The 13,749-nt window shown below is 41.9% G+C and overlaps 1 protein-coding gene across 4 annotated transcripts in view; it reads right to left on the bottom strand.

The window, feature by feature from the left end:
* ASPG (asparaginase) overlaps positions 1–13,749 on the bottom strand; it is a 96,106-nt gene continuing 82,357 nt past the window's right edge. For 3 of the 4 annotated variants that reach the window (XM_085851518.1, XM_085851521.1, XM_085851519.1), the window contains 4 exons: positions 7,842–7,928; positions 7,207–7,309; positions 5,537–5,602; positions 1–925 (listed from right to left, as the gene is read on the bottom strand). In XM_085851518.1, coding sequence (XP_085707644.1) covers positions 857–925; positions 5,537–5,602; positions 7,207–7,309; positions 7,842–7,928 — 325 coding nt within the window. In that variant the 3' untranslated portion in view covers positions 1–856. The remainder of the gene's footprint in view (positions 926–5,536; positions 5,603–7,206; positions 7,310–7,841; positions 7,929–13,749) is intronic. The other variant, XM_085851520.1, reaches the window with a different exon arrangement.

Below are 13,749 nucleotides of genomic sequence, written 5' to 3'. Positions count from 1 at the left end.
TTGGACAACAGAGTAATAGGTCACGTTTTAATTTCAGAATTCGAATAAAAGAATCCAAGGATTGTTACATCACATTTAATAACATTCATACGAGTTGTGCAGATAAAGCCTTTAATACATTCATCTGTCAGAAATCAAACTCCGAAACGTGACGATGATTTTTTAAAAATAAACAACAAAAAAACATTTCTCTCTATGTATTACAGAATTATTTATTCTTACGTAATACAATAAACTCTCCTGTTAATGTTCATTAATGGGACATCGACTCTCTTCCTTATGCAGCTCCCTGCAAATGGAGTTGATGTGTCGCCACTTGGACTGCAACCGGCTTGTGCTTGAGATTCTCCGTTAGTTTAAAAACTCCGTATGAACCAAGGTAGTTCAGGTGAACCAAACTCTTCAAAACGAATGTCACAATCGCACCGGTTTATCATCCCTCACTTTTCACCAAGCAGACAGAAAAGGTAAATAAAACTAAAAGTTAAACGTTTTTTAAATGTCAAATATAAATATTAGTCGTATTTGTATTTCTCATCAAGAGGAAATATCAGAGCCCATCCTCACGGAGCAAACGTAAGCCTCCATAGCAGCTCCACAATCTCAAAATGAGTCCATCCTGTACATACAGCGAAGTACCTGACATTCAAAAGTCTGTCCGCAGCAATGGGAGTTGGATTGTCGTTAAAAGGTTACACTGTGCAGACGGTACAGATATACAAAACCATTTCAAACAGCGGTATTGTTTACAACAACTTTGGGGAGATGGTGATGTCATACTGTCATCACTGAACAAATTTAATATTAAAATCTATGTCTCTATCACCAACATCTCCCCCCGCACCACCAGGAGGTTTCAGTTCTTGCGAATGCCCACGATGGCAGGTACATCAATACCGTTCATTTCTGTGTGTCCGTCCATCCACTGTTGGGAGAGAGGGGGTTGTAGAGGGGTTAATTAAACTCTCCCATGCTCCCTGTTTTATACTCGTTGAGTTTACCAGAATGGCCAGCTCATGCACGACCTCGGAGCTGGATACATGGATTTGCTTGCCAAGCATGAGGGTAACAACAAGCAATGTGACCGTCGAGTCCAGGTGCAGGCACGTCCACCACTTTTAAGACAGAGGTCAAGGATCATGGAGGAGCTACACTACCGTAGCTGGTATGGTAAGCACTTGGTAAGCAGTGTTTGAAATACCAGCTTATAATGAGTGTAATGTGAGAATTATGGTATGAAAATGGTATGGTTGAGCAGTAGGTGTAAAACAAACAGGACATCATTGGATCAGAAAACAATCAAGGGTGATCGAAAATGAAGCCGAACCAAACGAGGAATTACCGCAGGCTTCGAGCTGCTCCAAGCATGGAAAGCAAATGCATAAGAAAACCAGACAGTTGGTGTCAAAGCCACCCAATGCTCGCCTGTTTATACATTTATCGTTTTTAAAAGACAAGTCTAATAATATTTTTTATAAGGCATTGCAGTGAAGTCTGATCCAAATAATTTTAAAGCAATATATGTATTTGTATATTGTAACCAGTAAAAAATAGTGTGGTAGATAAAAACATTAGGAAATAACTTGCACCAAAAACTTTAACATTTTCACGCTGACGCTCACGCCGGGGGTATCGCTATAGCTCTCTGTTCTTCGAACGGGTGAGCTAAAAACAAAACATTTAGTTTACAAAATGGCAATAAGTAAGGAGAGAGGAGGGGATTGGGACCGTCATCTGTGCAGAGCGTTGGTGCTGCTTAAGGAGTTTCCTTGGCTATTGGGCACAATCCTGGACGGGTCGCCACTCCGACACGGTATACCAGCATGCTGGCACTCATTTTGCCGACCTCGGAAGGATGACAGACCGAGTTAACCCCACCTCATATTAATTCAACAGCTGAGCGGGATTTTAACTCGGGACCCTAGGATCCAAAGCCCACCACACACAGCATTAAACCAACACCAGGCTAATAAATAAGATATGACCACATTGTGAGAAAAGTTACTTTATAAACTATTTTGATGCACACTTTTGTTCATCCTCTGAGAAGCCAAAAAGAATACTCTCAGGTCCTGTAGCCAATTGTGGGTCCAGGATTTTGTTGGGTTTTTTTGGTGTTTTTGGTTCGTGGGCACCGGCAGTGACCACTATTTTCGTTGTGTCTGTGTGTCTGTCTGTCTGTTTGTGACTCTCTCTCCAGAGCATAGCTCCGTGACAGTGTTGGGCACAAAAGTGATAATCCGATAACAGATAATTATCAAAGTTAACTTTTTTATCGGACTATTATCGGAAGTTAACTTCCATTTATCGCTATCGGACCAGTTAACTTCCGATAACTCGATTTTTTAGTCCGATAATGTCCGTTAATTTTTTGTCCGATAACATTTTTATTGTTTTACTTTTTTTCACCATCAGGTAACATCACTATCAGAACGATGAGATCCGACGCCGCCATGATTTAGGAAATAGAACAACACAACGAGTCAACTTCCCGCGAGATTAAACTTGCACAAGGGGCGGAGCTTGTGCTCACACAGTTTGATGCGCATGTGCACGGCACTCCTCGATGGCGATGCGAGCCGACGCCAAAAAATGCCGAGGCACTGTATAAGTACTACGAGCATGGAAGAGCCGTCGGTTTACTAGCGGGAATACCAATCTTTACGTAATTACAAAAAAAATGGTTCGTGTTTGTTAGAAATACATTAAAATTGAAGAATTAAAAATTAAAAAAATTAAAAATTAAATTTTTTTTTTTTTACTAACAGCACATAGTGTCATAGAAGCCTGGTGTTGGCGCAGTGGTTAGGGTAGCGGCTTGGGATCCAAAAGGTCCTGAGTTCAAGCCCCGTTGGCCGCTTGAATTAATACACCAGGAGGTTGACTCAGCCTGTCATCCTTCCAAGGTCGGCAAAATGAGTACCAGTGTTCTGGGCCGGTGTATGCGCCGGTTAGAATAGGTGTACCATATCCCTGTGTTGTAAGAGGATTGCGTCAGGAAGGGCATCCGGCGTAAAAACTAAGCCAAATCACTATGCGGATCATACGGATGATCCGCTGTGGCGACCCCTAATGGGAGCAGCCGAAAGAAGAAGACATAGTGTCATAGACTCTAAAAAGACGCATAATGCTTATTTTATTCTTGGGTTTAGCATAAATAAACCTTTTCTATGGGTTTTGAAGCTTTTTCCTTGTTTTTTTTTTAATTATTGTTAAAAAGTAGTTATCGTTATCAGATTATGGTTAACTTCCGGTAACTTTGTGTTATAATTATCGGATTATCGTTATCGGACTTAAAATTGGGGTTATCGGATTATCGTTATCGAAGTTAACTTTTTGGTTGTCGGTGCCCAACATTGCTCCGTGACGTTTGATGCAATCTTGAAACTTGGACACAAGTTAGATATCATGGTCTAGTTGTGTCTTTTTGTATGAGGGGCGTCCCATGCCCCTTGTGGGCGGAGCCACGCCCATTTGAACTTTTTATTTATTTTTTCTTTATTTTTATTTTTTTTCTCGCAATTTCATTTCCTAGAAGCTGTGCGTAATGTCCATAAGTACAACATAATATGGAATAGGCAAAGCCAAGAAGCGAACGTAGAATTCTTCTTACTACATAAAACTTGTTCACAACTGTATACTTGCCAACTATACCGTGGTACGTGTAAGCGCCGCACAGCTGATTATTTTGACGCAATTTCCAGTTACTTCGACCTGGATTCGGGATCAGCGAACAAATAATGTAAATCACGATTAAAAAATATTTTTTGATGATGCAGGAGATATCTTTATTAAAATTAACTTTGGGAAAAAAAAATTGAATAAATAAATAAATAAACGATCACTTCCGGTCAAGAATAAAAGAAATTAAAAGTTCCGGAAAGAGTTTCAAAATCACTCCCGGTAATGTTAAATACAAAATAAACACTTCCTGTCATGAAAAAAATCACCTTCGGAATTATAAAATTAACTTTGGGGAAAAATAATTGAATAAATAAATAAACACTTCCGGTCATGATCTCCCGACATGCATCATTCCCCACGACAAAAACCGGAAACAAAAAAAAAACAGAAACAAAACAAAAACGGAAGCAAAAGGGTCATAGCCAATGACATGGATTCCAACCAGCCAGGGGTATTGTGTTGTTGTTGTTGTTTCCTATTCTCTCACGTGCACGCGTTAAGTATTAAGCTCACTTCGTTTGCTATAAAAAAAATCCGATTTAATTTGGTCAATTTTGACAGAAGAGAGAGGTTTTTACGGTAGGGCTTCCTCAAAAGCTTCCACTAACTCAATTGTACCTATCGTGGCATTGTTCAATAATGGGCACGAACCATCGTCGCCTCCCGGCTAGTTTTTTTTTTTTAACACAACCATCCTTGACCATGTTGTGGAACATCAGCCAAGGTCCTCACTTTTTCACCTTCACTCGCTTTTAAATAGTTTTCACCACAACCGCTTTAGCGATTGACATGAAACTTCCAGCAAAGGAGCTCATACTCATGGAGATTTTTTTTTAAACCAAAGTCACATGATGATTGGATGCAGAATGCGGTCGGCGTTCCAGCAAATCCGTTTTCTGTAGGCACAGATTTCAGGATGTTTCACGTATCAGGAATAAACGGACTCGACCTCGCTTCGCTCGGCCTCAGCCGGATACAATTCGCTTTGGGGGATTTGAGGCATCACTGCCTTTTCATCGACACCATCTTATTGGCAATTCCAGGTTGTCCTGATTGATGGCTTGAAGAGTCAATCACAATTTGTCGACTGTTGTCACATGAAGACCAGACTAGGAGGAACAGGCAGAGCGACCTAGGTTTTATTGTCAATCCGATAATGACATTGTAATTCTGATTTTCAGAAAATTAGAACGTAAAACCTTAATACTGCATTCGGGCAGATTTTAACCTTCTTGGAATATCACTCTAGTCTCTTCACCTGTCAGTACCATTGTAATAAATCTACATCGGAGATCTGACGAGGAAAAGTCATCAGGCCCAATGCCCTTCTGGCATGAGGGTTTCCACACATATTCGATCACATCCTTACTCTTAGGAAACGAATGTGGAGGCAGACATTTTCGAGAGGTTCTTGCCAAGATTAAAAAAAAAAAAATTCTGGTGATCTTCCCAAAGGCAGGTCCCAGTGCTGCGAAAGCAGTCCCACAGCAAGGATTACACTGGGCACTTCACTTTATCCTTCTTCGTGGCATTCAGGGCAGGAATTTGGAACTTAGCCATGTTGCCAGTGAAAACTCGCCGACTCTTCACGAAGGACACCGTGGGATCTTTAACGCTCATCAACTAATGCCAGTAGACGGGACGCCCAGTTTTACGTCCATCCTAGGGATGGCACATACATCGATGCCTCGTCTTGCCTGCGAAACACCAGGGTGAAGTTTATCGCTGGGTCAGGATTCAAACCCAGGGTAGACGGCTCAGAGGGGAGTAAATATACCTCTTGGCTATCCTGCCAGAGTTGGAAACTAAAGGAGAATAATAACAGTGTACATAGAACAATCCAAAAACTTACGGTTTTTGATTGGCTTTGCAGCTTCTTCAGGAACTCCAGAACATCAAACCGACCAGCTTCCTTTGCCTGGAGCATAAAAGGCGTCATTACGAAGAGAAGGTAACATCAAGGAGCAAAAATCATTAATTAGCTGAATACGTGTTAAGGAACATTTCAATGTGAAACTATGGATGGAGATGGAGGTTACAAGGTGTGACAAAACAACAATGAATTACAGAACAAGGCCGGTCACACGTTGGAGCGGTTCAAATGTGTGAATTCCAGGTGATTATTAAATAGAGTGAACACGTCCAGGTAATGTTCGCCAGTGGTGCAAGTACACACAGGTGTGAACATCTTGAAAACGTTTTTCCAAGCGACTTTCAAACACTGACATGTCCTGTATTATATTCTGAGGTTTAAAATTGAATCTAAAAACTTACCCCCGTGTGGGAGTGACGGTCATCTCTGCGAGAAAATATATAGCCTCCTGAAGGTAGGGCAGTTTTTGCAAACTGAAGTCACGTGACGCGAAAACGAAAGCGAATATCGAAAATCCGGCCCGATCAAAATTTAGAAATTGTCCCATAGATTTTTATGCCACAATCAAATTCAAGATCGCTTGAGAAATGGCGGAGGAGATAGATTTTGAAAATAGTCATTTTCGCGTGAAAATCGTCATTTTCGCATTTTTTGCCAACTTTGAAGTCACGCGACACGAAAATGAAAGCGAATATCGAAAATCCGGCCCGATCAAAATTTAGAAATTGTCCCATAGATTTTTATGCCACAATCAAATTCAAGATTGCTTGAGAAATGTAGGAGGAGATAGATTTTGAAAATCGTCATTTTCGCATTTTTTGCCAACTTTGAAGTCACGTGACACTAAAACGAAAGCGAATATCGAAAATCCGGCCTGACCAAATTTAGATATTGTCCCATAGATTCATACGCTACAATCAAATTCAAGATCGCTTGAGAAATGGCGGAGGAGATAGAATTTGAAAATCGTCATTTTCGCAACTTCAAAGGCCTCGTGACCTTGACCTTGACCTTCGGTGACCTTGAAAGTCATACCATCGTGTACGTCTCATCGACCTCCATCAGGATCACTAATGACCAGATCTCCCGCTTCAACTTCATTGTGAACGGACGGACGGACGGATCGTCACCTCTCCTCTCAACCCCAATATTATTAGGTCATGCTCGAAGAGATGACCTAAAAAGGGAATCTGCTTTTTTATTCTGAACGGAAAACTACTTAAACCATCCGACCCACGCTGATACGGGAGACCGTTGAATATGCTGAAATTCTGTAGGGATATCATGACAAACGTGGATGTGACATTACTGGCCTTGCTTGATTTGCTAACGAATCGCTTGAAGAGTAGATGTATATGGAGATGTAATAAGGAGGTGTTTACTGGAAGAAGAATACCTTTTCACCTGAGCACTGTGATCAGAACCCTACTCAGTTCTGATCACAGTGCTCAGGTGAAAAGGTATTCATGGGCGAGCCACATGCAACGTATACTCTTGACACGAGCTCGAGGTGACTGGTGATACTCCATTTAGTATTGAGGTGGAATCGCCCGGGATTTGCTTGGAGGGATTGATCAAGTGTGTGGCTGGCTTCGGAGCAGCGGAGCCGATGAAACTAGCACAGTAAACATATGATACACAAGCCTCACCACTTCCAGAGGATTTTGACCATTGTAGCCAATTTGAGCTTCCAAATCCACACCTGCTAGGGCCCAGGCCTCAAGGCCCTCCATATCTCCATTGGCAGCCATGCTAGAAAAAAAGAAAACATCAAATCGGTGGCATAATGATTAGAGTGTTCAGAGTTCAGGTAGTCGATGGTTGGAACCTAACCCTGGCCGAGTCATACCAAATACGAAAAATGGTACGTGCTGCTTCGTTGCTGTGATGCTCGGCATTTAAAAGGATAGAGCATGACAAAGAACAATATGTTGGCAAATACTAGTGCAGGCTTTGATGGGCCTAATGGCCTCCTCCTGCATTGAAATTCCTTGTGAGGGAACTCATATTATAACTACAGTATATCATAATTGCAAATGATGTACCAGATCAGATGGTCGTAAAAAAACATGAACTCGTGCTTTAGAATATACTCGGTTCTCCAATTCTAGGGCCAATCATGTCTTACTCATCACTTACCTCAAACCTTCGTGTTTCTCTTCAATTCCTTAAAAAATATCACCCCTGCGTGTGCGTAGCTACTCATTTTCAATACCCCAAGGGGTGGATTATCATGATTGTCCATTTCCCTTGGCCACGATACACAGGGAAAGGGGTGATGTACCAGCAAAGGTCAGAACTAAGGTTGTCGCACTCCTCGCGAGAAAGATGTGCTCCTGTTTGTCTCAGCAGCCTGATCACTGGGAATTGCCTGAAAGTAATGCGTGATACACAAGGGCCACACCGTTAGCAATCAGCTGGAGGGAACAACCATGCACAGCATGCAATCCTCAACAGTTGCTGTTTAAGAACAGACAATGTAAGCAAGAGCATTAATTTGATATCACTGAATATGGAGTGATACAAGGCAGTTTCTTTGGAAGCAGCATTCGTAGTATGAAAATTAACGTTCCAGGACACCTCAACACACCCTTGCCAAGAGACTTTGTAGGACTCTCTCCCATGATACACAAGTAGCAATGTTACCCCTTCAACCACTCGAGCTCATTTACCAAAAACAAGCATCACATCTTTAAAAACCCCAAAATAGTTGTCGTCGCCAGAATCACTTCTCCATCCAAATCATGCAAATTGCGAGTCCAGAGAACTGTTTGAGACATCAACAATATTGAAAATAGCTCTCTTGTCCGTCATCTGGTGTAACCTCCTTCAAAATGAGATTTTTATTTGTAAATACCATAGATACAACAATGACTTAGATTTTTTTTATATATATTTTCATTTTGTATGACAAGTCAAGGCTCGTGTAAGAGCTAATACACAGAAACATATAACAAGGCAGGAGACAAGAGGGGTGGGAGAGGGAAGCACAAAATAGTGGGGAACAAAGACAATCGGATATCTGTGGAAGGGAGCGGGATGGGGTAGGGTAAGCAAGATGGTACTACAGGAACTTTCAGGAAGGAAAACAGGGAATTTGAAGTAGGTGGGTTTGGGGTGGATTAACGGGGGTAGTAAAGATCAAGATTTTGGATGGGGGAAGATATGAGATGGTGGTGAACAGCTGCTTTGAAGCCCAGGAGGGAGGAGTGGGATTGAAGAGAGTGTGGGACTTTGTTCCAGAGGCAGGAAAAATTGTTTTTGGCCCTCTCTCTCTCTCTCTCTCTCTCTCTCTCTCTCTCTCTCTCTCTCTCTCTCTCTCTCTCTCTCTCTCTCTCTCTCTCTCTCTCTCTCTCTCTCTCTCTCTCTCTCTCTCTCTCTCTCTCTCTCTCTCTCTCTCTCTCTCTCTCTCTCTCTCTCTCTCTCTCTCTCTCTCTCTCTCTCTCTCTCTCTCTCTCTCTCTCTCTCTCTCTCTCTCTCTCTCTCTCAATGGTGAAGAATCACTTTAAAAATTAAATAATTCTCGTAACCAGATCCGAATCCGGATCTTCACCAAAATTGAATCAATTTGTCGTCGTCACACACCCAACCTGCCCACCTAGTTTCATCCATCCACAACATTTTGAGATATCGTGCTATATATCGTGTTTGGCCCCATCTCTCAATGGTGAAGAATCACTTTAAAAAAAACTTCTAGTAGTCGGATCCAGATCCGGATCTTCAACAAAATCTAATCAGTTCGTCCTTGTCACACGCCGAAACCATCCACAAAATTTTGTCCGGATCCGTCCACAACTTTTTGAGATATCCTGCACACAAATAGACAGACAAACAAACAAACAGAGAGGGGTGAAAACATAACCTCCTTCAACTTTGGTGGTGGAGGTAAAAAGGATCTTTGATAACACGTAGTTGTTACCCCCGTGTACGCAAAGCGAGAAGCAGGGTTAAGCAATTGGTCCATTTCTGTCCATGTCTGTCTGTCAACAAACATCAGTTAAATGATCGAGGAACACCTCATTTTCATTGAATGTTATCTTTTGAATGTGAATCGGAAAACATACGTGCTGTTTAACAGTATTTTGTCTCTGAATTCAGCCTGAGCATACATGCGCAGAGCGGAGAGAAATTTTTTTTGTTGTATACCTTGTCGAGGCTCGTAAGAGAGCGAACACACAACACACAACGAGGAGGGCAGGAGACAAGAGGGACGGGAGAGGGAAGGACAAAACAGTGGGGGACAGAGACATTAGGAGATCTGTGGAAGGAAGAGGGATGGGGCGAGGAACACGGGGAATACAAGATAGACATTACAGGGACTTTCAAGACCTTACACGACAGGGAACTTTCTGGAAGGATGGCAGGGAATTGGAAGGTGGGTTTGGGGTGGATTAACGGGGGTAGAAAAGATCGTGGTTTTGGATGGGGGACGATAAGAGGTGGTGGTGAACAGCTGTTTTGAAGACCTGGAGGGAAGAATGGGATTGAAGAGTGTGGGAGTTCATTCCAAAGGCAGGAAAAAAGGGGAATGAAAGAGTGAAGGTGAGCAGTAATTCGTGATTTTGGTAGTTTTACCAGAAGGGGGTTGCTGGCGGACCTTGAGCAAACTGTGGAAATATTGGGGGGGGGGGGAACATATCGCAGACAGAGCGGGAGGGGAGGGGGCGAGACCAGAGAGGAGACAGTAGAAGACAGAAAGACCACTGACCTGCCTGCGGTGAGAGACCCAAAGACTCAGCCTCATCGCGGGAGATACTAATGATCCAAAATGCACTGGTTTCCACAGCGTGAAGCCGAGAAAGGTGGGAGGCAGGAGCACCAGCCCAGAGGGGAGAGCAGTACTCCATCAGGCTGCAGACAAAAGCTTTGTAAGTGGTCAGGAGCTCAGGTGGGCCGAGGAAGGACTTTGCATGACGGAGGATGCCCAGTCGGCTTTGGAGGCCAGGTTGGAAATGTGGCTTTCCCAGGAAAGATCATGGCAGATAGTGAGACCCAGAAGCTTGAATGAAAGGACTTCTTCCAGAGGATTGTTGAGAAATTAGATGGGGGTGAGGGAGGGAGATTCAAAATGGTCCTTTTGGAGAGACATAGTGAGAGTGTGATATTTGTCCGGATTGAAAGACATGTCCCACATGTTGGACCAGTTTGTGATTTTACCCAGATCTGTAGTGAGCGAAGAAGCTGCTGCTTGCCGGTCTGAGGGATGACAGATGGGTGGAGTCATCATCAAAGAGATAGAGGATTTTCCAGAGACTCGGAGAGATCATTGATGAAAACCAGAAAAAGAACAGGGCCCAGAACGCTGCCTTGAGGAACTCCAGCCTGGACAGGAAGAGGGGATGAAAGAACTCCATTTAGGGCCACACTTTGGCTGCGACAGGAGAGGAAGTCTGCGAGCCATGAGTGGAGATGGCCTTGGATACCATAGGAAGAGAGTTTTGTGAGCAGACTTTCTGCAGGCAAGGTGATTAGTTTGTTTATGTACCAGGCAGGGTTTGTTTATGTACGTGAGCAGGCAGGGTGCCAGATCATGTCAAAAGCATGCGATATGTCTAGGAATATGGCTCTGATTTCATGTCCAGCATTGAGTACCTCCATCCATTGTTGGGAGAGCAGAAGCAGCATATCCAGTGTAGAGTGACCTGGTCTGAAACCAAATTGATGATCAGAAATGAAGCTATTGGAGAAGAGGAAGGATTTCATGTCAGAAGCGATGATGGAGTCCATGACGTTGCTGATGATTGGGAGAAGGCTAATTGGTCTGTCATTGCAGGATCTGTTTTTGCACCTTTTTATGCAGGGTGGAATGTTTGCTGATTTCGAAGCAGATGGCAGATGACCTTGAGCAAATGATAGTGTGAATAGAACAGAGAGAGGGTGAGCAAGAGCAGAGGAGCAGGTTTTTCGGACACGTGGGCTGATGCCGTCTGGACCGGTTGCAGAATCTGAGTCGAGGTTCGACAGCAAGCTCTCCACCTTGTCAGAAGAAAAGGACACAGAGTCCAGAGACAGCTGGGTGTGACTTGGGAAGGTGGGTAGAGAAAGTGATGGGTTTAGGACACAAGATTTAGATGCAAACACCGAGTTTAGGTATTCATCCTTATCACGTGTGGTGTCAGCAATAATCTTTTCACGTGAGATCATTTTTTTTTACTCTATCTGCCTGTTTGGCAGTGAAACATCATTGGAAATCATTCCAAACAGGAAACTTAATGTTTTTAATGACGGTATAGAACAACCCAAACAACAGGCACAAATGACTAATGTAGCGTGTTAGATGGGGTGGTGTCATTGACACTGCATCGATGGTAGTAAAACAGCGGTAAATTCCGTTATTAAATTATTTATACGACTTTTACAATCTTTATATTATTTCAATTGAATTGTATACTTGAACACTGTCGAACACAAATCGCCTTCTTTTCACTTTCAAAACACTTCCGTTTTGCAGTACATGGACAAGTTAAATAAGGTGTTATGTAAGACTGGTGAAAAAAGACTTTCAATGGCATTAACCTTCGGGATTTTTAAAAAAAAACTATCTTTAAAAACATTTTATAAAAATTGAAGTACATACTCGAACACTGTATTTATTGTATGAACGTATTCTATGAACTCAGTAGTTGTGGTTGTTGTTGAATGTTGTTTGTGTACTTTCTGTTTGTGTACTTCCTCTGTGTACTTTCATATATTTTATATTGGTTGAAGAAGTATAACTACACAGTATATGATTTTGTGTGCTCCTTCCATGTCCGTCATACTTTATTCTAAATGGTTCCTGCTGTCGTAGAATAACAAACATAAGGGCAATACCCCTGGGCGCTCATCTGGTAGTGGCTGGATAAGATAACCAGAGAACCACTGGTAGGCATGGATGACCCACAAAATAAATAATGGAGAAGAAAGTAAATACCGATGGATTGTTTTTTTTAATGCCATGAACAAACCTTGGAACATCACGGGTGATAAAGGTTGTGGTCAAGTTTCATCGAAATTGTGTGTGTGGTTTTGGGGAAGAAAGCAAATACATATTTTGGGAGGCAACTCCCCCCCCCCTTACACACCTGTAGAGCCCAATTTTTCTAATGTCATGAACAAACTTTAGTACGTCATCGGTGATGAAGATTGTGGTGAAGTTTCATCGGAATTGTGTGTTGTTTCTGAGAAGAAAGCAAATGCCTCTTTTTGGGGGGCAAGCCCCCTGTAGACCCACTTAAAGGTCCCCTGACATGCAAAATAAAGATATATATATATATATATATATATATATATATATATATATATATATATATATATATATGTCAGGGGACCTTTAAGTGGGTCTACAGGGGGCTTGCCCCCCAAAAAGAGGCATTTGCTTTCTTCTCAGAAACAACACACAATATATATATATATATATATATATATATATATATATATATATATATATATATATATATATATATATATATATATATATATATATACATACTTGACCTTCCGAGTGAAGAAATCACCCATGTTTTTTTTAATAAAAAATGGGATAATTAGACCAATATTTCGCTCATTTCTGGTGCCTTTCACAACTTGCTACGCCCCGCCCCTAAAAAAAAGTTGTCTTCAGTGAATCGCAGCATGACGTCACATACAGTAACTCACACAGAGTGGATTCACTCGAGATCTCTAGTCTAGACCAGCGTTTCTCAACCTTTTTACCCTCGTGGAACCCTTGAAATAGTTTTCATGTCTCAGGGAACCCCTGTATAAAAATTATTATATACCATTATTAATATCTCACTCTTTTATATTTTTATCGTAGTTCAGGTGGTAAATATAATATATTTTTTTCGGATACCTGGTATAAGGAAAAAATAACTCCCTTTTTGTCAAATTTATTGGCAATGAAAAAAAAACATTCTGCTCGTTTATGAGACCTCAGTAGGGTGAATATACTGATTCTGGCTCACTTTTCCCCATGTAAATGAATGGGGGATTTTCAGCGATTCGTATTTTTTCCCCTAAAAATAAACCCCCTTTTTATCCCAAGGTATATTTATTTGTCTCCCCTTTTAACCTGGGGAAACTTTTTTTAATTAAATAAACATGTTGTGTGTGGGGAAGGGTGGGGTTTGTGTGGGTAGGGGTTTGTGTGGGCAGGGGTTTGTATGGGCAGGGGTTTGTGTGGGCAGGGGTTTGTGTGGGCAGGGGTTTGT

The sequence above is a fragment of the Eptatretus burgeri genome, chromosome 13, assembly GCF_056783735.1.
Source record: "Eptatretus burgeri isolate ZD-2024b chromosome 13, Ebu_testis_v1, whole genome shotgun sequence".
Taxonomy (NCBI): Eukaryota; Metazoa; Chordata; class Myxini; order Myxiniformes; family Myxinidae; genus Eptatretus; species Eptatretus burgeri.
This window is presented reverse-complemented; position numbering and strand designations above follow the sequence as displayed.